Source organism: Molothrus ater, chromosome 18 (genome assembly GCF_012460135.2).
Source record: "Molothrus ater isolate BHLD 08-10-18 breed brown headed cowbird chromosome 18, BPBGC_Mater_1.1, whole genome shotgun sequence".
Taxonomy (NCBI): Eukaryota; Metazoa; Chordata; class Aves; order Passeriformes; family Icteridae; genus Molothrus; species Molothrus ater.
In genome coordinates this window covers 4,277,042-4,300,274 of record NC_050495.2, presented here as the reverse complement: position 1 = coordinate 4,300,274, position 23,233 = coordinate 4,277,042, and the positions used below count along the sequence as shown (strand labels likewise).

The window sequence follows — 23,233 nt, the reverse complement described above, 5'->3', positions numbered from 1 at the left end:
TTGTCTGTTCCTGTGCATTCAGAGAATTTCCCGGCGCCGTATCCAGGTGCTCCCAGGCTTTTCTCTCCCACACCCATCCATGGATGAAAGCTGGAGGGTGCAGGATGCTGGATTGGCCCCACAGGGCACTTCCTTGCTTGAAAAATATGAAGATTGGAAACATCTGTGCTTGTATCCTCCTAGTGCATCCCTCCATGGCAACCTCTTCCGAAGGGCACCGTGATGCTCCACGTCATAATTTATTGCCCAAGGACAAAATGTGATGAATGATCCTTTGCTGTGACTGGTGTCACCTACAATGTCTTTGCTTTTTTAAATAAACATTTCTTAGCACTATGCCTGGGGCATTCTGGATGTGCTGTGTGGTGCCTGCTCTGGTGTCATGCTGGGTTTTCCCCATGCTTCATTCCCTTTACAGACCCTATGGCCAAGTTGAAGGTGGATCCTTGGCTCAAATTCTTCAGGAGAATAAGAGTTTACAGGTGTTTACTCTAAGAGTTTACAGATATTTACTGTAAGAGTTTACAGGTATTTGCTGTAAGAATTTACAGATATTTACTGTAAGAGTTTACAGATATTTACTGTAAGAGTTTACAGATATTTACTGTAAGAGTTCTTCCTCTGTGGTGTCACCCTGTTCCTGAAACCCTCTGAAATGCCTGGAAAAGCTCTGGAGTGGGGACAGGGGCTGGCAGGAGGGATGCTCAGAGCTGCCCCACCCCAAACAGGTCCTGTGCCACAGAAAAGGGGCTGCCCAGTGCCAGAGAGACCAGGCCCTGCTCGGGACAATGACAGAAGGCACAGAGATCAGGGAGTTCTTTGGGAGCTGAGCTCAGTTTATTGCCTGTCAGCAGTGACACCTTCCAGCCAGGAAGGGACCCACAAGACCATTCCCATCCCCATCCCAGGACAGGGAGACCTCCTACAGACTCTGTGGGATCCCCCAACCCCAGGAGGTGTCCAACACCTTCACCCCAGGGCAATACCAGCACTGCACTTGAGCCAGGTGTGCCACCTTCCATTGCCATCCCACCTCCTCCTTTTGAGCCCAAGGTAAATCTGTGCTGGGGAAATGACACACCCAGAGGCACTGGAAAACTTCAAATTTCCCCTCCATGACCGAGATGATCAAAGGCTACCTGAGCAGCAGGGTACAGGTCCCAGCAGGTGACAGCTCCCCCTGGCTCTGCTGCTTCCAAGGAGGGACCAGGTCACTGGGGCAGGAGCACCTGGAGCCATCCTCCCTCCTCTCCAGGCTCTGCAGGAGCCAGAAAGGACACGAGATGGGCGAGAGGCACAGCCAGGTCAGCCAAAGCCTGGTGGATCCTTGGACATTCCCATGGGAGCAGCTCCCAGATTAGCTCACTGAGGTCTTTCCTGGACCATCAGCTACTCATGGCCACATCTACTCTTTGCCCCCTAGTGAGGGGAAGGATGACAGAAATTGCTCCTCACAGTTTATAAAGCATCACTTGGAGGCTGCTTCTCATTTCCTGGTCTTGGTGCCTGGTCAGCTTGAACCCAGCCAGCTGGACACTGGCCCTGGCCAGGGGTCTGTGCCTCCAGCTCTGTCCAGTCTCATGAAACGTGTCTGACCTGGTGCTTGTTTGAAAGACCAAGGGCTGGCAACTAAAACAGGAAAATATTTTGGATTCTTTTTAAAACCAAGTTCTGCACCAGGTCCAGATTCCAGGCTTGGCTCAGGACAAGTTCATCTTCTGCCAATCTGCCCCTCTGGCAGCACTCCCAGTGCCAGAGGGGACTCTGCATGGATGGCAAGACCATCTCCATGGCTTAAAATACTTTAAAAAGCACTGGTGTCCTTTATTTAGGCACATGAGCAAGAGTCCAAGGCTTCAGTTCAAGGGCTGAGGAGCCAGGTGGGCAGGTGAGGTCTGGCTGTGTCCTGGTGCTTCTCCTACCCTGTGGTGATTGTCCAGCTCAGGAGGGATCATCAGTGTCCACCCTGGACAGGAGATGGGCAACCTGGGCCTTCTGTGGGCCGGTGATGTGCTGAGCCATCTGCACGATGCAGTCCATGGTCAGCTCGGGGTTGGCCTGGAGCAAGCTGCAAGGCACAGGGCAGAGAGAGGTTTTCTGAGAGGCTGCAGTGAGAACTGCCTGGTCTCCACCACCTGCTGCTCCCATCCCAGGGACCCCCTTCTCATCCCAGCTCCCACAGGCTCTCACCTCCGGATGTGTTTGAGGATGTAGTCCCGCTTCAGGTACTTGATGTTCTCCCTGATGGCTGACTGGGTGCCATCCTCCTCCTGCATGTGCTTCTCCAGCCACTCCACCACCACCTGGTTGTTGTCCCAGAGGTAGCCCTGGAGAAAGCAGCCCTGTGGGCAGGGGGTTCTGCTGCCTGCACAGCCCAAGCCCTTCCCCTCCTCCTGGAACCCCAAATCCAGGCCACGGGATTTTTCTTCCCTGACCTGCACCTATTGGCAAACCACTTAAATAGCAAAAAGCTAAAACATTGTTCCTTTGCAAGTCCTGCTTCCTGAGGCAGGCACAGCAACCTGAGTGTCATTTGAGAACAGCTCAAATGCTAAAAAACCCATTTTTGCCCTAGGAAGCCCTGTCATGGTAAAAAATATTTATCTGGGGACCATTTTGCCATCGCTGAGCACCAGCACCCAACTGGAGTCACCTGATTTGAAGAGCCAGCCCCAGCCTAGGGCTGCTTCACCACCCATCCTCACATATTCCCATCACACATTGAAACACTCAAACCTCTGAATGGTGGCAGAGCGAGGTGAGATCCCTCGGGATGCCCTGGCTGTGGAGGTGCCTCAGGAAGCCGGGGCTGGGGGTACCTTCTCAGCTCCCTCCGTCTCCATGAACCAGCGCCGCAGCATGGACTGGATGTGGATGTGGCTGAGCTCGCTGTTGGCCTTCAGCACCTCCCCCTTCACCATCTCCTCCAGCAGCAGCCGCCGCAGCCTCCAGTAGAGGAAGGAGCGGGCGCTCTTCCACTCCAGGATGTCCTGCGGAAAGCGGAGCACAGCCCGGGTTTGCCGGCGGCTGCTGGCTCCCGGCTCCGGCGGGATGGAGGGCAGAGGGCAGGGATGTCACAGCGAAGGGACTTTCCCCCCACCTTTGCCTGTCACCTCAGAGCCCCTCCCCGGCGCCCGGCTCACCGTGATGACCCCTTTCTCCTGCATGCGGCCCGGGGTGTCGTGCAGGTCTGCGAAGCGCACGGCCACCTGGTGGTACACGGGCAGCAGCAGCTCCTCCCGCGCCTTCAGCTGCTTCTCCAGCTGCTTGCGCTGCGCCTCCGACAGCTCGGGGGAGCCTGCGGGACACAGCGGGCTGAGCAGCCCCCCGGTGATGCCACCAGGGCGTCGCCTCTGTGCTCCCACATCGGCCACCACGCCCAGTGCCACGGCTCTTTCCTTGGCACACCGACACCACAGCCATACAAGCCATGGCCACAAGGAAGTCACACCACACTCAGTGCCTGCTACATGAGAGGGGAGAGGGCATTTGCCAGGGGGACCACGTTGTAGCAGGCTGGAGGGACACGGGGGAAAAGAACTCTCAATGCAGCAGGAACCAGTTCAATGCAGCCACGGCCATCCTTCATCTCAAAGCATGGGAGAAGACCCCAGCCCCATTTAACCCACTGACAAAGCCCCCAGGAGATACCAGGTGTTCTAAAGTACCACCACATCCTCTCAGCTCCATCCACAGAAAAGACAAAAAGAGTTTTCCCAGGACACTGGTGGTTGCCACCAAAGTGCTTGAGCCTCATGTTTAACTTACCACCACCAATGTCTACAACCCCAAACCCCCTTTCCTTACCCATCTGTTCAACAAGCTTGGCATAAACTGTATCAATCCTTCTCATGGTCTTCACCAAATCCTTCTTTCTGAACTTGATCTCCACTGTTCCTCCAGGCTCCAAAATGCCTCCCCTGGAAGGGAAGTTTGGTAAAGCAAGGACTGGTGTGCATAGGAGAATAAATCCTAGGACAAGGTGTCCAGGCAGCTGACACACACGGGTATTTTGGATGACACACAGAGGTGTCCAGGATGCTGACCTGCTCTCCTTGTCAGCGTAGAGCTCCACGTGCAGGGGGTTGATGGTGGAGTCGATGACCACCCAGGAGCCGCCGCGCAGCTCGGCGTGAGGGGGGATGTACACCAGCACCGGCTGCTTGAAGTCCCGCAGGCTGTCCACGATGAAGGCGCCGAACTTCAGCATCTGATCGTACATGTCTGAAAGCCAAAGGGACTCAGGGGATGGGTGTCCCATTGCCACTGTCCCAGCCTCCTCCCAGCTGCCCAAAGCCACCTTGTCTATTGGAGACACAAAGCAGCCTGCAAAACCAGCCAGCAGGAAGCCACCAACCCCTGGGGCCTCTGCCCTGTGATCCCCCATGACCTCCCCAGCCCAACCCAACCCCACATCCCAGAGTGGTGCATACCCTGGTAGGCTGGGCCATCTCAGGACCCTGTGGGGTGGCAGGGGTGACAGAGTTTTGTCACACACCACGGGAATGTGGGCATCCCAAGCACAGGTACCTTTCATGCCGCTGGAGAAGCCTCTCCAGTTGGCAAAGATCATCAGCGGGAGGTGCTCCCGGTTGAAGTCCCGAATGGCCTGGGCTGTTTTAAAAGCAGAGTCTGGGAACCAGACCTGTCCAGCCTGCTGGATTATCTGGAAAAGACAGAGAGCAGCTGAGACTGTGCCAGTTCTTCCTGGCATGCCGCATGAAACAGCTGCAAGAAAACAAACTGCCCCAGCACCCTTGATTTCATCTGAATCAAGGCAAATTATGCCCAAGGATCATGCTGAGCTATTACTCCTCCCTTCCCTCCAGCTCCTCTCAGATGCCACCTGGCCCCAGCTGTACCCCACTCACCTTTGCCTCTGAGTCCAGGTTGGCAGGGTCAGCAGGTATTGTCACCTCCACGGTGCGGGTCTCAACAGCGATGACACCCACGGGGAGACCTCCCAGCCTGTGGCAGGGCAGGGTGGGCTCAGCAAGGCCAGTTCCCCTCCACCCCAGCCCCACCAGAGAGCTGCTCCCTCTCCACCATCCCAAAAGCAGTGCGGCAGACAGGGATTGAAGGTGAGGGGCCACACATGCGGGATCCCAGCTCCATCCCCTGCTCCTGGCAGTACCTTGCTCTGCCAACCACCACGGTCTGAGCCCACGGCTTCATGATCTCCATGAAGCTGCCCTGGTCGAAGAAGCCGCTCTGCCAGGTCCCTTTGAGAGCTGCAGAGCACAGGAAAACATGGAGTGGTGCAAGGGCAAGCCCTGAAGGGTTCCTGAGCACCAACCCACAGCCAAGAGCATCTTCTGCACCTAGAGGATCATTTGGGAGCAGTGCTGCACAGGCCTTGGGTTGTTCTCACTTACTTGGATGGGGTCTCCCTGCCAGCATCCACCTGGGGTCATAGGGGACTTTAGAAGGGACAAAACCAATTTCTCTTTCAACAGGGTCAACTATGGCAGTGACAGGCACCGGGCTCTGGTTATCCTGTAAGGGAGACCCCGAGGGCAGGTCACCAGCCAGGTATGGGTGACATCCCCCTCCTTCCCCCCTGCAGCACCCTCCTACCTTGGGTATGTATGAGAGCCACTGCAGGATGGTGTAGACCCCCTCAAAGTCATCTGGGACAGTGACATGAGAAACACCGTTGTTGTGCATGATCTGCACTCCTCCCAGCTGGTTGTTGGATGTGTAAACCTCCCGTCCCAGCACCTAGGGAAACACATGGGGCTCTGCTGACACAGGAGCTGCTCCCTTGCTCTGTTTGTCAGCCCAAACCTCTGCACAGGCAAATTCCCTCTAGGCTGAGGCTGAATTTCCACCTCTATCCAGGCTGATGTTCCATGGGACAGGGAAGGAGCCCACACAGGTAGTGGTGAGAAGGACAGTGCCATGGAGGACATGCAGCCAGAGCTTGGTACCTTGTTGAGAGCTGTGACACCTGTGAGGATGATGTGGGAGTTCTCCACCTGGATGACACGCTGGCCCAGCCTCACCAGGTAGGCACCGATCCCGATGGCACGACAACTCACCTGGGCACACACAAAGGGACACCTGGGGTCACTGGGGCTGCAGCACAGACCTGGAGAAGGATGCTGTGAAGGGCTTGTTGCATCCTATCACCCCTCCCATGGTGACTTTAAGAGCCAGCAGGAGAGAGGGGAGGAGCAGAGAGGGGAAGGGCCCCACTGTACCATGCTGATGGTCACTATTTCATCATAGGCACGGGAGGATTCCCCAGCAATGGTACCAGCAGCTCTCAGGTTTTCTACCCCAAATCCATTGTCCTTCCCAATGATGTCCAGCAGGACATACCTGCAGGGAAAGTGGAGCTGTGGTGTGGGAAGCACTCACCTGCATGATGTGCCTGGCAGGATGCTGAGGTGGGGACTGCATCCCGGTGGGGTGTAGGGCAAAGCTTGGGGTGGCTCTGTGTGTCTCATGGGATATGGGACTCACCTGGACTCTCCACCTTCCTCCACGTGCTCACAGCGCACCGAGTTCATGGCACTGATCCTCGTGTAGTCCTGGGGAGTCAGGTACAGGTACCTGAACCCCTGCAAGGAAAGAGGAGAAGGATGACTTGTGGAGCCCTCTACACACATGCTCACGTGGAACATGGCCCTTTCCCAAACCTATCCCAAACCATGCTGTGCAGCAGCTCAGGGACCAGAGCTGGACAGAGCAGCCATGCCAGCACTGACACCTTCACCTCCACCACGTGGGAGAAGCCAAAGGAACCATCCCCATGGTGCTGGGTGCAGGGTATGGCCTCACTCCTGCTCTAATCCCACAACTTGACATCCCAGCTTAACTCTGCTCATCCCTTCCCCAGCTAGACCCTCTGTTGTTTCCTGTGTTGCAGAAGGGGAGGTGCCCACACACCTTGTAGGGCTCGGCTGGGTCCACCCAGGCCACCTGGAACATGTGCTTGATCTCGTCAGCGAAGCCGATGCGGGCGCCGCTGTTGGCGGCAATGTAGATGCGGGGGATGCCCTCGGCCCGCGCCAGCTCTGAGGCCCTCAGGAACACCAGGTCCTCCTCAGGCCCAAAGGAGCCAATTTTGTGTGTGATGTCGTTGCAGATGAGCACAATGTCCCGGCCTTTGGGGTACTCGGGGGTCTTGAGCTTCATTTTGAAAGCAACCATCCCCACCTGCCTCGAAATGGCACAAGGTTACAAGGAAGAATTTCCAGAGAGTCACAGAGTCATAGAGTCATTTACAGAACCACAGATTTAACCAGGTTGGAAAAGACCTCCAAGATCATTGAGTCCTATGCTTGACTGATCACCACCTTGTCAACTAGACCAGAGCACTGAGTGCCACGTCCAAGAGACATGGGGGCTGAGCTGCAGGTGGCATTTACCAACAGACAAAATGGTTGAGGAGCATCTTGCAAGCTTTAAACACAGCCAGACTAAGCCACCAGCCATTCCCACTTGCCTCCTCTGCCCAACTCCAAATCATTCCCTGCTACCTCATTCCCTCCAGGGACCCTGTTCATCTGCACAAGGTGCCCCTGAGAGTCCAGGACCAGCTCAGTGTAGGTCATGATGTCCTTGGGAAACACGTCTGAGGAGCCCCACAGCTTGAAGAGAGCCTGTGGAGACACAGCACGTTGCTTGGAATGGTTTGGCTTGGAAGAGACCTCAAAGACCATCTAGTTTCAGGAATTCCAAGAGCTAGGAATCGGTTTAGAAATGTTTCATACAGCCAAAAATGTTGGAGCTTGGGTTCTTTTTGTTTTCTCATTCAACAGCCCAAGGAGAGGGACCTTTTCCTCAGGTGGGAATATTTGGGGATAAAGAGCAATAATTTGGAGTCTCTTTCTGCTCAGCCAGACTCACCTGCCTGATCATCTCTGGGAAGTCGTACACGTAGGTGGTGCCCAAGGACTGTGCCTGGAAGCGCTTGGCCTGCAGCAGGTCCTTGGTGACATAGGGGGTGTTGATGAGCATCCCATGCTGCGGCCCCTGCTTGTCCCCATATGACTGGAACATGATCTGGAAAGGAGAGCAGAGCATTGGTTGCCTTCCCTGGATGTCATGGTGACTCTTCTTCCAGAGCACTGCTGAGCCCTGCTCGGTCAAGGTGATTTTCCACCCATTTTTTTGCTATTGAGGGGACTGCCACACTGATGTGCTGCCAGTACTAGTGACACCCTAACACTGACCATCACCTCCAGCATTCAAAACTGCCCAGCTCCACACCAGCATCAACCCAAGGAACCCAACTGGATACAGACAGATGGGATGAAACCAACCCAGCTGTGGGAATGCTGTTGGAAGTCTAGGGTGTCTGGGCAGACCAGCACTGCAGGTTCACAAGGAGTTTTGCAGAAGCCCCCCCAAGGCTCTGCTGGAGCTGGCAGCACTCGGGCAGCCATGGCTGGGTTCCTGCAGTCACTGCTGGGGTTACTCACGCTGCCAGTGCCGGGATCCCTCACTTCCTTGTAGAGGCTGATGTCCAGGTAATATCCGGACTCGTTGGTGAGGAAGAGGCGGATGGGGATGGCGGTGGCAGTGGGCGTCAGGCGGATGTTGATCTTCACCTCAGCCTGCAGCACCCGCAGCTTCCAGAGGCGGCTGCCGTAGCGCATCACCATGGAGCGCACTGACTCCTCAATCTGCACGGGGATGGCACAAAAAAGGGTTGGTGACCTCAGGGACAACACTGAGCACACAATGCCAAGGCTGGAGCAGCCCTGTTGCATGTCCACCCCAAACAGCCATTTTGGATTTGCTTTGGGTGAGCCCCTCCTGTCTCTCCATGCCTCCTGGTGGGGCCTGGTGCTGATATTCACCCTCTCCACTGGGGACAGGGAAAGATGGTGGGGGGTGGTTGCCCATCTGTGCAGTGGTCCTGAGTATAGGAGATGACAGAGCCACTTTTCCAGGACAGAGGAAGCAGGACCCCAAGAAACACACCTTGGACGGGTCCATGATGACGGTGGGCACAAAGTTGAGGAAGATGTGGTTGCAGTCAGTGCGCACGATGGTGTTGTTGAAGGCCACCTCCAGCTCATCCATGGCCTCCAGGAGCAGCCGCTCGCCCTCGTTCTGCAGGTACTCGAAGGAAGCCTCCTGTGATGGAGCAGGTGGCTCAGCAGGGGCCAGGCCACCCTTGCACCCTCACTGTGCCCCCGGGCGCCACCCTGCCTTGGTGATGAGGTCGGAGTGGCGCACGATGGCACGGATGAAGAAGCGGTAGTCGGTGGCCTCGGTGCCCGCCTGAACCTTGGCAGCACCCAGGTACAGGTGCATCTTGTGGTTGGCACAGGGGATGGCCGTCAGGTCGAAGTTGCGCATGCGGCTCAGCTCCAGCTGGAAGGCGAGCGCCGGCTCCAGGTGCCGGTAGATCCGATCCTCTGCGAACTGCCAGGCACAGCCGTGAGCCAGGGCCGCGCCAGCGCCGCGCCGGCACCGCTCCCACGGGATCTTACCTCGTCCCTGGCTCTGAACGTGAAGAACTTTGGGAATTCTCTCTGCAGCAAAAGGGAGAGAGAAGCAATGTGAATAGGCCTGGCCTGCAGAGGATTGTTGATTCTCTATTGATTGATTCTCCACTAAAAAAAAAAACCTTGCAGGCTTTGTTCTCCCCCAAAGGGAAAAGAGCTGGGAGGGATTGATTAGATTGGATTTTAGGAAGAAATTGTTCCCTGCGAGGGAGGTGAGCCCTTGGCACAGGCTGCCCAGAGAAGCTGTAGCTGCCTCATCCCTGGAAGTGTCCCAGGCAAGGTTGGAAAGGGCTTGGAGAAACCTGGGAAAGTGGAGAGTTCCACCCCATGGCAGGGAGTGGAACAGGATGAACTCTAAGGTCTCTTCCCACCCAAACCACTCTGGGCTTCTATTCTGTGATGGCTTCTAAAGGCAGCTTAAAGCTATGGAGTGGTTCTGCAGGAACCACATTACTGGAAACATGAGCAGGATAAAGGATGATACAGGAATCACTCATTGAATTGCTCATTAATTAATTCCCAGCTCCTGAAGCACAGTGGGTCCATCCATCACTCAGTGCTGTGCCTGTAAGGTATTTATAGATGTCAGAATCTCAGGTTGCACTCACCTGCTGGGCAATGAGGAATGTGATTCTCCGGAGACCACGTTCAACGAGGATATTTTTCTACACAGAAACAGAAGATGCCACCAGTTAAGAGAGCTTAAACATTTCCACCAAGGGAGCAAACAAAACCTAAACTGCAGCATTTTGGGGTGCACTGCGTGGAGAGGAGGCAGTGCCTTAGGTACAGCGTTCTGGCTTGCAGGGTTTACAAAAAGAGGGTCCAGCCCCAGCAACAGACCTTGGACTGGGCAAAGGCTCTGAAGATGGGCACCAGCTTCTCATCTTCCACGTGGTCAGCTGAGCAGAGCGCGATGTTGAGGATGTGGATTGGCTCCTCACGGATGTTCTGGCAACAAAACCCTACAGTCAACCCTGGCCAGCAGCATCAGTGCTGTCCCAACCCCACCCGGGGGTACCAGCAGCAGCTTCACGCCCACCTTGGTGTCCTCCTCATCGTAGGTAGTGGCCTTTGCATCACTGAGGAGCCCGCTGTCCGACGAGGAGTTGGAGAAGCACGAGATCACTTCATCAAAGTTCCTGCCCAAACAGCAGAGGTGGGGTCACAAGCCAGCACATTGTGCCCAGCTCCTGCCTGAAGGGACAGTGCCAAGGACCCACTGTGACAGTGTGACAGGGACACAGGTACCAGCACAATGGCCCCACCATCCCACAGCAAACCCACAGCTTAAGAAATGCAGCTCTGAGCTCTGCTGCATTCATGTTCAAATGTAAGCTGTGCATGTAAGCTTTCCCCACATTCCTCATGTCCCCACAAGGTAAGTGTTGTACTGAGAATACCCAGTCTGTAGCTATGCTGGGAACTGGAGCTGCTTCTAGCACAGCCCAGCTTCCCCCTGTTGTGGCTCTTCCACCCCAGTTTGCTCTCCAATAACCCAAAATGCACAAACACTGTGGCCAGGTGTGTCCCTGCACCCCCACCTTGTGAAGTCCTCAAATCTGCGGAAGGCCACCATGACTCCCATCCTCTGGCTCGTGGGGGAAAAGCCACTGTCCATGAAGAGCTCAGTGCTGTGCCGAGCCAGGTCAGGGTTGGTGATGCTGATAGGGACGGATATCCTGCCATGGGGAGCAAGTGTCAGCCCTGGGGAAGGCACCATGTGGGACCACACAGCTCCCACAGGGGACCTTGACCTGGAGAGGGCTCATCCTGCTCCACTGGCAACAGGACAGTGTGGTGGCAGCACCCACTTTGCACAGAGGGGATGATACAAACCCCAAAGCTTTGTGAAAAGAAAAGCTTTGTGTCCAGGGGAGCAGGACAGGTGTGTGGGAGGGACTCCTGTACCTGTTGGGGTGGGAGGAGGGCAGCATGAACTGGAACTCCACGAGGCAGGTGCCATCAGAGAGCTGCTGGTGCTGCAGGCTGTGCAGCTCGTAGGCAATGTACCCCCGCCGCACGTACACCTGTGAGGGGACACAGGAGGTACCACCTTGCCCCTGCCACCCCTGGGCTCCCCATGCCACCCTCAGGCCCCCTCTGTGCCCCCCCAGGCCTCACCTCCAGCGCTGCCATGCGCACAACCTTGTTGGTGTGGTAGAAGAACACGGGGAGCACATCAAAGATGGAGGTTTCTGACAGGATCAGTTTCTGCGGGAAGAAAGCAAAATTTAGAGCAAGGATGAAGTGAGATTTAGGGGGTACCTCAGTGTGGAGGGACTGGTCACTAGGGTGCCATGGAACACCCAGCCCACCATGGGGGAACCACTAGAGCCAGACATGAATCCACACATCTGTTCCCTCCCAAATGGAACACGGAGCAATGGATAGGGACTGGCAGCACTGGGGTGCACCCCCTCCTCTGCTCCACAAAGCCACTACAACAGGGCTTTGAGTGATTTTTAGCTGTTTTTAGGACTAAACCACTTGCAGCCAGACCCCTTCCCCAAAGCCACCCAAATTCCCTCTGGAAAAACACATAATTCCCAACCTTCAGGTTCTCAGGGCAGTACTCATGTCCGTACATGTCAATAGCAGAGATGAAGATGGACTCAACCTGGTTGTGCCGCAGCTCGTAGGAGGGCATGTGAGAGGCAATGAGCACCTGCCAGGGGAGAGAGGAGCTGGGAGCCTGGGGGACAGGGATGGGGACAGGGATGGCGTGGCACTGCATGGTGCTGGCTGACCTGCCGGGCTCTCAGTGCCACTTTGGAGTGCTCGGTCTTGCTGAGCTGTGTCAGCTCATGGAGGATGGTCGTCAGCTCATCTGTCAGCGTGGGGTCACGGCCACACAGCTGGTCCTGCAATGTCACAACCACCACGGCTCAGCTCAGGCTCCTCACTGTGTGGGATGGCTCCGTCCTGCATCCCAGCCCCATGCAGCCAAAGGGGACAAGACCCAAAGCACAAAAATGGGCTCTCTCTGACCCAAGAGTAGCCACACAACACGACAGAGGGAAGATAATTAAAATAAAGCGATAATGAGGCAGGAATGGACACTTAAGCAGTGCAGAGCTGCCTTGACTCTTCCCTGCCACCAGCCTTTGCTCCTGGAGTCTCAGGCATGGGCTGTACTCACAATTAACATGATGACCAGCTGGTTCTTCTTGGCCACCTGGGCATGGGAGAAGATGCTCTCCAGCACAGGGGTCATGTTGGGTTTGCACTGCTCCCGCAGGCTGATGACACACTTGTCGTAGTGAGCTGTGGAGCAGGGTCTGGTGAGCCCTGCAGCTCCTCCAGAGAGCCCTGCAGCTCCCCCAGAGAGCCCCGAGTCCTCACCATGCTGGAATTGTGTCTCCACTTGCAGGTAGCGCCTGAGCAGGTCCAGCACCACTGCCTTCATGTAGCCCCGGATGCCACTGCGGTACCTGGGGAGCAAAGAGCCCATCATGCTGTGAGGAGGTGCCCCTGGGGGGACATGGGGGTCACAGACAGCACGGGGCTCACCTCTGCACCAGCTGCACCAGGCTCTGTGTGTTCATGAAGAAGACCTCCCGCTCAGCCTTCCTCTGCAGCGTGGCTGCATGGGTGTCCAGCACGCTGGCGATCTGTGGGGAGAGGGGACGGGGTCCAGGGTGGCTCAGGGGCACGAGGCTGCCATCTCCCCCTTTGCTTACTCCATCCAGAGCCTTTCCCTTGTTTGTTTAGTTTTTTCCCCCCAAAGTGAAAAATGCAAAGTGACAAATGAATATAAAAAAGAAAGGCACACATAGAAGCAAATACACATACAAAACCAAACACACATACAAAATATAAACCTCCACATATTTCCCTCACTCATTTCATTTGTTATAAAATCCTGGCAGCACAAATTGAGGCAGGAGCTCCCAGCTGGCTCCAGTGAAGAGGATGTGAGCCCCCTTTGCCACTCACCTGCTGGCTGGGGAAGCGGCAGAGCACGGAGGTGATGTTGCTGGCGTACTGCGCCATCACCTTCCGGATGGACTTCTCCACAGCCAGCGGGATCCGTCCCGAAATGCTCGTCATGATCTCCTGCAGCTCCAGCAGGGGCAGGGCAGGGTCCCGCAGGGTCTTCATCAGCTGTGCCACCCACTCCTTCACCTGCAGGAGCAGAAGCTGGTGCTGCTGGACTTGCCCTCGTGGCAACCGGGTGGTACCCATGGTGCCTGGCACCCACCTTGGTCTTGAAGTAGGGCTCAGGCAGGCAGTAGCCGTTCATGACGTTGGTCAGGTTGTCCAGAACGTTGCGCAGAACCTGGTGCTGCTTCTCACCAGTGATGGGGAGGGTCTGCTGGGCTGGGAGCCCACCTGTGAATGGCTGTGCCTGGAGAGGGCAGAGGGAGGTTGGCTGAACTGTTGTTGTTGGCAGAAACAGAGCTCCTGAGAGCTGCAGGTGCCCCAGAAACCCAGCACAATCCATGCTTTGGGTCAGATATGAGCAAGCAATTGACATTGAGCATAATGGATCTGCCAGTGTCTCATGATGAAAATAACATGGAAAACCTGGAGATTTTAGTGCTATAAATGCACTTTTTTAGTGCATGTGAGCGTCTGCACATCGAGGAAGCAGAGCAATCCATGTGGAGCAGCACTTGAACCCAAAGACAACCCAAGGACATGGCATGACCTTCACTGTGATGCCCCACCAGAGCATCTCCTCCATTTTGTCCCCTAGGGAGCATTCCCAGGATGCCAGCTGAGAGCTGGCAGGAGGGGATGGCCGCCCCTAGGAGACTCACAGGCTTCACTTTGGAGGGATCATCCAGCTGGAGGCGGGCGATGATACAGCCGGCCTCCAGCAGCGCTCCCGGCCGCTTGACGTAGTGCAGCTGCCCCGCCTCCTCCACCGCCAGCGTCATGATGATCTTCATCACCTGGCGAGGAAGGGACGCGGTCACCAGGAGCCAGCAGCACCAAAAACGTTGCTCCTCCAGCTCTTCTGCAAAGCTCACCTCGATCTCTGCATAAACCTTCCCCCCGTCCACGTGGCCGCCGTCCTCCACCATGTACTGCAGCAGCTTCCCCGCGCAGGGTGAGCGCAGCACCGTCGGGTCCTTCTCCTTCTCGAAGGTGCATGTTTTGTTGCCGATGGTGATCCGGTACCTAAGGGACAAGGAAAGGTGTCACCAGCCAGCTGGTGGCCTCTGGGGAGGGGAGATGGCAGCCCTGGCAGGGGGTACCTGTCGATCTCCTCTTTCATGTAGGTGGTGTAGCTGCAGCCGTCGTAGGAGAGCAGCAGCCCCCCGTCGTTGAGGCGGTGCACGTCGATCTCGATGTGCGTGCGGTTCATGATGACCACATAGGTGGTCAGAGACTGGCGGGCCACCTGTGGGCAGGGGACACCCTCAGTGCAACACCAAAACACTCTGGACAGCAAGGCTGGAGGCTGGGGGGCCACCTCCCCATGCTCAGTGCAATGGCTGCTGTCATGGGATGGGGCTGTGCTGGGAAGGCAGGAGGCATAACCTCAGGCTGCACCCAGGAGCTGTTTAACTCTGCCTAGAGCTGGTTTAACTCACAGCCCAGAACTGGTTTAACTCAACTCACAGCCCAGAACTGGTTTAACTCATAGCCCAGAACTGGTGAAACACATGGCTTACCGGCCACTTTCATTGTGAGTAAGGAGTTTTGCATGAAGTCCAACTAATTTGGTTTAAAAGCAAGAAAATGAAGTCCCTTAATAAACTCAGGGCAACGGGGTGTATGAAAATGTCTGTCAGGTTAAAATGAGGTTATTAAGGTTATGAGGTTATTAAGCTCATTTTTATGCTGCTCATTTTTAAAGGACAGCTTTGTATTTATTTCAGTTTTCTCCCCTGGGACAGAAGCATGTCCCTGACCCCTTGAGAAGCACTGTGGCTGGTTTGGGGGGAGCACAGCCTTGCCCTCACCTGCAGAATGTACTTCACACCCTCATAGAGGAGCTCCACATCAACGATGTTCAGCAGAGAGGCTGCTGGCAGCACCTGGCCCCTGAAACACAATGGAGGGATCAGGCCCCAGGGCATTCCCAGCCTCTCCAAGCATGTGGGATGTCAGCAGTGCTCCCAGTCCTGGTGAGAGGGCACAATGGTGACCAGAGGGGACAAGTGTCAGCTTTAAGTGACCCACATGAGCACCATGCACAGCCAGATCTGGAGGGAGGCCAGGCACTGGGAAAACACTCAGATAAGGCACATGGGAGAGCCCTGGGAGTCCTCCAAGGCTAGAGGAATAACCTTGATATTCAACAACAAAAGTAAACTGCACAGCCAAGCCACTTCCCCTTGAAAACTGTTTTCCCAGCCATGGGAAACCTTTTCTACTGTCCAGACAAACTGATAGCTGAGGATCCAGATACCCCTGTCCCTGCCTGTCACAGTGCTACTGTCACTGAATTTGTAAAGCCAAACTGGAAGGAAGATGTCCCAGAAGAACAACACTCAGGTGTCCACTGTGGCTGCCCCAGTTCTGGAATTCCTCAAGGCCAGGAGGCTTGGAGCAACCTGATCTGGTGGAAGGTGCCTCCCACATGACTGAGCCCCCCCTGGGCAGCCCCCACTCCGCACCTCTCCAGCGTGTGCAGGAAGTCGCTCATGCACGTTCTGAAAGCAGCATCTGCCACGTTCAGGGCACCACAGACAACCCCCAGCATCGTGTCTGGCTTCTCTGCCTGTGGGGGCAAAACCAAAGGGGTTTGGGTCTTAGCCCAAGGGAGGGGAGTGGTGACCCCAGGGCATCATCCCCACCTGCACTTTCTCGGCGATCAGGTGGTCCAGCCAGCCCGTGTGTATCTCGTTGTTCTGGAAGCTCTCTGTCTCCAGCAGCTTGATCAGGTACTCCACCGTGGTCCGGAAATCCCCACGGATAGACAGCTCCTTCAGGGCCACCACCATGTTCCTTTCAGGGAGAAAAGTCCTTCATTAATGACTGAGAAGGTGGCACTTGGCTCCCAGCAGAGGGAACTGGGGAGCTTCAGGGCCTAGGCTGATGAGCTCCTGAGCCCCCAGCACCTTTATCACCACTGCATGGTTTGGGTTGAAAGAGACCTTAAAAATTCTCTTAATCCACCCCCTGCCATGGACGGGGACACCTTCCACTGGATCACGTTACTCCAAGCCCCATCAGCTTGTCCATGAAACTGCTGCTCAGTTCCTGATGGACACTGCTGCTCGTGGGCACTAAGCAATGCTCAGCAGATGACTTCAACATGTCCTTGAGGACCAGGGGGATGAAGTGGGACTGTAGCACCACCACAGTCCAAAACATTTTGGCTTTGGCCAGATAGCCAGGTGCTTAGCACAGCAGCACCGTTCTGGTCCTGTCAGATAAAAACCACTTTTCCCAGCTCACACACCAACTGTGACTCCTCCCAAGGCCACATGCCCTCCAGCTCATCCTGCCACACTCACGAGGTGGCCTCCTCCCGGTTCTCTCCCCATGAGAAGCAGTGTCCAAACTGGGAATCAGCAAACTCGTGCAGCCCCCCGGCTGCTGCCACACTGAAATACCCCCAGACGTTCTTGCTGCTGCGGAAGTTCAGCTCCTGCACCGTCCCCGAGCTGGGCTTGAAACCCTGAGCCAAAACAGAGCAGAGATGGAGGAACCAGGATTGAGACTCGTGCAGCAAGACAGGGAAGGGGAACCCCCATGGACTGCACCGATCCCATTGTCTGGCTGGGGAGGACCATGCCCAGTTCAACCCCACAGGTGGCAGAGTCCCTTGTCCCCACCCTGAGCCCAGCTCACCTCCTCGGGGTTCTCGCTGGTGATCCGGGCAGCAATGACGTGGCCCCTGGGCACGGGGGGGTTGGAGGGGCTGTGGAAGGAGATGGGGGTGTCCCCCCAAGGGCTCTCCCCATACAGCACCCGGATGTCTTTTATCCTGTGCAAGGGGATGCCCATTGCAATCTGCAGGAGAGACAAAGGCCTGAGCTGCCAGGGAGACACCGCCAGAGTCTGAATGGAGAGTTCCCAATGGGAAGTCAGAGTAGAAGGAAAGCTGCCACACCTCTTTCACCTGCACCCTCCGTGCTGGGATATGGGACAGCTTCCCTCTGCCAGGCTCCAGCCCAATGCCCCTCCCTAAATGCCCAAAGTGCCTCCTCTAACACCCCTGGAGCGAGCCGTGCGTGCAGGTACCTGCAGCTGGGCAGCCGGGAGGTTCACGTCCGCCACCATCTCCGTGCACGGGTGCTCCACCTGCAGCCGGGGGTTCAGCTCCAGGAAGTGGAAGCTCCCGTCCTCTCCGTACAGATACTCCACGGTGCCTGCACTGACGTACCCAACCATCTGCGCCAGGCGGACAGCGCACTGCGGGAGAGGGAAACGCCTGGCTCATGGAATCCTGGCTGGGAAGGGACCCGCAGGATCGGCATCCAGCTCCTGCTTGTGCAGAGGACACCCCCAAAACCCCACCGTGTGCCTGGAAGTCCAAACGCTCCCTGGACTCTGGCACACTTAGGGCTGTGATCGCTTCCCTGGGGAGGCTGTTCCTGTACCCGACCACCCTGGACAGGGAGTCCTGCTCAGCTCAGGGGTCCCTCCCCCTCTTAAAACCTCAATAAACCCAGCCCAGTTTCCCATTAAAACCTCATGCTGCCCTTAGATCAGGCCACCCACCTTCTCCATCATCTCGGTGACAGCGGGAGCAGCGATGGTGGCGGGTGCCTCCTCAATGATCTTCTGGTGGCGGCGCTGGATGGAGCAGTCCCGGCTGAAGAGGGAGATGGCGTTGCCGTACTCATCTGCCAGGACCTGCACCTCCAGGTGCCGAGCGTGCTGCGCCAGCTGCATCAGGAAAATGGGGGATCCGGGCGCCTCCGCCTGCACCTGCAGTGGGGGAGAGGGTCCTGCTCTGGCATCACCCCCCAAAATCCATCCCAGGATGGAGGCAGAGCTGCGGCAGGAAGTGGGAGGTGCCCCGGCTGGGAGTAGGACCCTGCCGGGATGGGATGGAACAGGGATGGGGGTTCCAGGCACCTCTCACCTGCCGGAAACAGGCACTAAATTCCTCTGCTGCCTCCACTTTTCGGATGCCTTTGCCCCCGCCACCTTCTGCTGCCTTGATCATCAGGGGGTAGCCGATCCTCATGGCCACCTGGGAGGGTCAGGGCTGGGGTGACTGTAGTGTTTTGGACGCCAGCACACCACCCTGACGGCCCACACAACTCCAGGCATCCCTGAGCAGGATTATCCCAAGTGACACTCATTCAGTGGGACAAACTGCTGCTGGCACAGCCTTGTGTCACTGTGGTGTGTGCTGGGAGGCCAGAAGGGCCAGGGCAGGCAGGCTCTGAGGAGGAATCATGGTGGGCAAGAGATAAGCAGCTGCCTACAGGCTCAGCTTTACCTCCAGGCCTTCCTCCAAGTCCTTCACGCAGCCCTGCGCGTACGTCTCCAGGGGGATGCTGATGGCCTGCTGATGATTCTGGTCCTCCTCAGACCACTGAGCCACCAGACCTGCAGATATGGCCAGGGCTGTGGTCACTACCAGGGTGGCACAACTGGGGTGGCATGCTGGGTGTGCCCAGGGAGCTGAGGGTTCCATCATTTCTCTTGTTTCCTCGCACTCCATCTCCAAAATCCCTCTCCCCAAATCAGCTGCTGCAATGGGGTCCCCAATATGTGTGGCCAGATGGAGCAAGGACCCCAATCCTGGTGCTTGTTTTGTGGGGAAGGAGAGGCAGGGAGGAGGGAAGAGGGGAGCAGGGAGAGTGTGGGGGCTGTGAGGAGACACTCACCACTCCCGCTCCACGGCAGTGTGGGGATCTCCAGGGTCTGAGCCACGATGGTGGAAGCGACTTTGTCCCCCAGCGCCCACATGGCATCACTGGGGGGACCTTTGGAGAGGGAGAGAAGAGCTGAGGAGGTGCCCAATCCACCAGCCCATCCCCACATCACTGAGTCGGCCCCACCAGCCTTCTGCAAGGACTGGGGATACAGGAAAGGAACCTCCCCAAACCCACTGCTCAGCTCAGGACTGAGAATCCCACAAGGTCTGCTCCCACCCAATGTTCCTCTGTGAACTGCATCAGCCTGAACATTACAAGGAAAACTCAAAAAAACAGCAGGATTCCTGGGAATCCTGGGAATTCCAGCCCCAGGAAACCAGCCTGAGGACTGCCACTCCATGGGCTGGGCATGCCAGAGGCACCAAAGGGACATTCCCAGTGCAGTGTCCCTGGCAGTGACTGTGAGTGCACACACCAGCCCAACAGCCAGCACGGAGAAGCAGTGAGACCTTACCTAGGAAAGCTATCCCGTTTTTCTGCAGCAGCTCTGGCAGCTTGTGGTTCTCTGAGGCGTGTCCCCAGCCAGCCCACACCGCCTGGCACAAGGAGAAGCAGCAGTGGGAGCATTACCCCTGTGCTGGCATCTCCTACCATGCCCAACTCCTCAGCACACAGGGACATCACCCCCTTTTGGGGTGTCCCCTCTGCCCAGGAACTGCCCTTGCAAGGAGGTGGGAGACACACAAATGGCCACTACCTGGACTGGGATCCGTTTGGAAATGTCCACGATCAGCTCCACGTTGGCGTAGTTGTTGTTGTTCGTCCCTCCAGGGACTGGCACGTAGTGATCTGCCATCTTGATGTACTCTGCAAGAGAGCACGGGGAGTGGTAGGAGCCAGATCCCCTGAGCCAGATCCCCTTCCCAAATCCTCCATCCCGGAGCAGGGAGAAATTATTTACTCCTGTATTTGGCTGTGCGGGAGTAAACTGTGTGACTCCAGGCTGTGGAGAACCCTCACATGCCAGGCAGGAAAGGGCTGCCCCAGCTCAGCTCCAGGTAGGGAACTTCCTTTTCGGGGATATTTTCAGGAATTACCTGCGTTAGCCTTGAGGTCCTCGGGGGTGACCATGACCACGAAGCGAATGGCGCGCTCGTTGCGGAACATCTCGTAGGCCCAGCGGCGGATGGAGCGCATGCACTTCACAGCAGCGATGCCATTGTTGGCAATGAGGACCTGGGGGCACAGGGACAGGGGGTGGCAGGGTGAGCCCTGTCCTTGCTACCTCAAGGGATGGCAGTGTGTGCTAATGTTCCTCACTCGAGGTCACCAAATCTGGTAACGTTCCTCACTCGAGGTCACCAAATGTAGGAATTGCGGGCATCCCCGACATGGGAAGAGATGAGAATCTTGACTCCATGTTTCAGAAGGCTGATTTATTATTTTATTATATATATTATATTAAAAGAAAAGCATATATTAAAACTATAATAAAGAATAGAAGAAAGGATTTCATCAGAATGCTTGAAAGGAATAGAAAAGAATGATAATAAAATATTGTGACTGCTCACAGCCTCGACACAGGTGGCTGTCATTGGTCATCAAGTAAAAACAATTTCACAAGCTGGGTAAACAATTCTCCAAATCACACTCCAAAGCAGCAAAACATGGAGAAGCTGAAGCTTCTCAGCTTCTCAGAAGAAAAGATCCTAAAGAAAGGATTTTTCATAAAATATGTCTGTGACAGCAGTGCAGGGGCAAGGGGTTAAGTGTGGAGCAAAGCAGGGGGGTTGTGCTAATCAGGAGATTTCCAACAGCTGGTTGTACATCCCAGCAGAGCATGAGACTCCTCAATAACACTGCTGATGTCTGGCACTGGATATAACCAAGGATGGGATTTTCACCATCGTTTGTGCCAAGCTGCTGCGTGGGGTTCCCTCTCCCAGCCCATGAGAGCGAGTGAAGCCATGGAATGAACAGCTCTGGGCTGCCATTTCTCCAAGCCTGGCAGACACAGGACATTTGGGCAGTGACCCCCTAGCCAGGCACAAGCAGGGATGTGTGGGGACAGACCTTCTCGATGACACGGTTGCCCCCAAAGCGGGTGACGAACTCGGCTGGGGAGGCAACGGAAAAATCCCGCTGCAGGTCCATCTTCCTGTGGCTCCTCTTCGCCAGGCTCAGCCCCGACATGCTGGGCCTGTGGTGGGATGTGGTGGCTGTCACTGAGCCCAGGGCCACTCCAGAGAGCCCAGAGCCACTCCAGCGAGCCCTCCCCCAGCCCCTGCAACCCTGCAAAGCCTGTCCTGAAAAGGTCACCAACCATATCTACAATGTGACTCAAGAAATTCTTTGTGGAAGGATGGAAGAGCAGCACGGATACTGCTGGCAGCACCACCTCAAACCCTGTGTGGCAAGAGCCACCATCGGGCTGTAGAGTGTCACAACATGTCCCTGCAGCTAAAGGTTTGTTATTTTTAGCCAGAGCAGAGCAGCTGGAGGAGGCAGGCAGCAGCATTTGGCTTCCAAGTCGTTTCTTCTGGATATCATCTGTGCTCCCATGGCAGCTGCCCAGTGCAGCCAGCAGGGAGTCAGCTGCCCCACATCCAAACTACAGATTTTGGAGAGCACCCCCTGCCCTGGTTCTTGCAGGTGGCACTTGCTGTCACACAGCCAAGGACACTGGCTCTCCTCCCTCAAAGGGAGCAGGACTGGGGGCATCACCTTGTGGTTCCGAGAGCACCAGCACATGTGGACCCCAGTTTTACCAACAGTAACGTACCCACCACAAGCACCCGCCCTCCCTAACCGGGACATCCCTACCCGACCACGCTCCGACCATCGGGGGTTGCCATCCGTACCTGATGCCGGCACTGGGCTCCAGAATGGTGCTCACGGTGGGCGGCTCGGGGACGGTACCCGCCACCCCGACCAGGCTGCTGCGCCGCCGGCCCACCCTGAAGGCCGTGGCCATGAGCTCATCATCGGAGGAGTTGTCGTCGAAGGAGCCCAGCACGAACTTGGCGAGGGCCGGGCGGCGCAGCGCCGCGGGGTTGTACACGGCGAGCTGCTCCTGCTCCGCGCCCGCCCGCCCGGCCCGCGGCGGCGGCGGCGGCGGCGGCTGCTGGCCCGGGGGGCTCTGCTGGCCCGGGGGACTCGGCCCGGCGGGGCTCTCCTCCGGCTCCTTCTCCTGCTCGCACCGAGAATTGGACATTTTGGCCCAAAGGAGCAGCAGCAGCAAAGCGAGCAGGAGCAGCGCAGCCGGCAGCATTCACGGGCCCTGGGGGAGACGGAGCACGGCGGTCACGGCTGTGCCGCTGAAAACAACGGCCCCGTCCCAAACGCTCCAGCACCGGCCGCCCTCGGCCGGAGCGGAGCTCCGTGAGGAGCCGGGGGTGACACGGCCTGGCCTGGCCTGGCCTGGCCTGGCCGGCCCTCACAGCACCCTCAGGATGGCGGCCCCCAGCCCGGCCCTCACACCGGGGGGTGTTGAACGGGACCCCCGAAGCGCGGTAAGTGCGGTCAATTATCCCCGTCAGAGCTGGGCATGGGGGTGAGGGAAAAGCGCCTCACCTTCCCCTCAGCCCCTCACCTTCCCCTCAGCCCTCGCCCCCTCACCATGGCTACCAGCCCCGAGCCCCCTCCTCGCCAGACCCCGCCGGTCACGCTGGGCTCCCGGGTCGCTGCGGTGTCAGCGGTCAGTCCGTGTGTCCATCTGTCCCTCCCCGCTCTCCCCGGGCCGGAGCCCACGCCGTGCCAGGGCCGCCCCCGAGGGAAGCACGGCCCCCCCCTCTGCCCGGCTGTTCCAGTTTGGTCTCGCACGTGACGGTCACGTCAAGCAGAAATATTTCCCTGCTAACGTGTCTGGAAAACTTCTGCCGGAGATGAGGGAGGGAGGGAGGGAGGGGGACACCCGATCCTTGGGGGACAAAGGTGCCCTGGCCCTGTGCCTGGTCACGGGGACGAGGACAAGGACATGCTCATGGCTTTGGCTCCTTGGGGGGAACAGGGACTCCCCATTCCAAC

The 23,233-nt window shown here is 56.9% G+C and overlaps 1 protein-coding gene across 1 annotated transcript; it reads right to left on the bottom strand.

Moving 5' to 3' along the window:
- Positions 1–603: 603 nt before the first annotated feature.
- Positions 604–22,880, bottom strand: ACACB (acetyl-CoA carboxylase beta). Its single transcript, XM_036393394.2, has 53 exons — positions 22,826–22,880; positions 22,069–22,487; positions 21,281–21,407; positions 20,305–20,443; positions 19,965–20,074; positions 19,722–19,803; positions 19,217–19,315; positions 18,826–18,935; positions 18,463–18,573; positions 18,096–18,305; positions 17,616–17,786; positions 17,223–17,384; positions 16,886–17,049; positions 16,223–16,373; positions 16,043–16,146; positions 15,386–15,467; positions 14,675–14,820; positions 14,447–14,597; positions 14,234–14,368; positions 13,672–13,818; positions 13,407–13,595; positions 12,981–13,081; positions 12,813–12,901; positions 12,610–12,734; positions 12,218–12,331; positions 12,022–12,135; positions 11,592–11,681; positions 11,379–11,497; positions 11,012–11,149; positions 10,510–10,609; positions 10,311–10,418; positions 10,076–10,132; positions 9,453–9,494; positions 9,169–9,384; positions 8,938–9,093; positions 8,433–8,636; positions 7,858–8,013; positions 7,488–7,610; positions 6,895–7,164; positions 6,469–6,566; positions 6,204–6,324; positions 5,931–6,041; positions 5,578–5,721; positions 5,376–5,496; positions 5,135–5,231; positions 4,872–4,968; positions 4,531–4,666; positions 4,047–4,224; positions 3,808–3,920; positions 3,144–3,298; positions 2,820–2,990; positions 2,191–2,327; positions 604–2,068 (listed from the first exon to the last, which is right to left on the bottom strand). Exons 2-53 carry the CDS (start codon positions 22,476–22,478, stop codon positions 1,942–1,944), a joined length of 7,128 nt encoding a protein of 2,375 aa, XP_036249287.2. The 5' UTR covers positions 22,479–22,487; positions 22,826–22,880; the 3' UTR covers positions 604–1,941.
- Positions 22,881–23,233: the final 353 nt, after the last annotated feature.

What these genes read in the sequence shown, in the direction of transcription:
- ACACB (XM_036393394.2), bottom strand. Translation starts at nt 22,478, where the DNA reads ATGCTGCCGGCTGCGCTGCTCCTGCTCGCTTTGCTGCTGCTGCTCCTT. An exon ending in AACCGGGAGGAGGCCACCTC is followed by an intron (nt 16,374 to 16,885) that starts GTGAGTGTGGCA and finishes TCTCCCTGAAAG; the next exon opens with GAACATGGTGGTGGCCCTGA. An exon ending in ACCTGGACTCAGAGGCAAAG is followed by an intron (nt 4,667 to 4,871) that starts GTGAGTGGGGTA and finishes TGTCTTTTCCAG; the next exon opens with ATAATCCAGCAGGCTGGACA.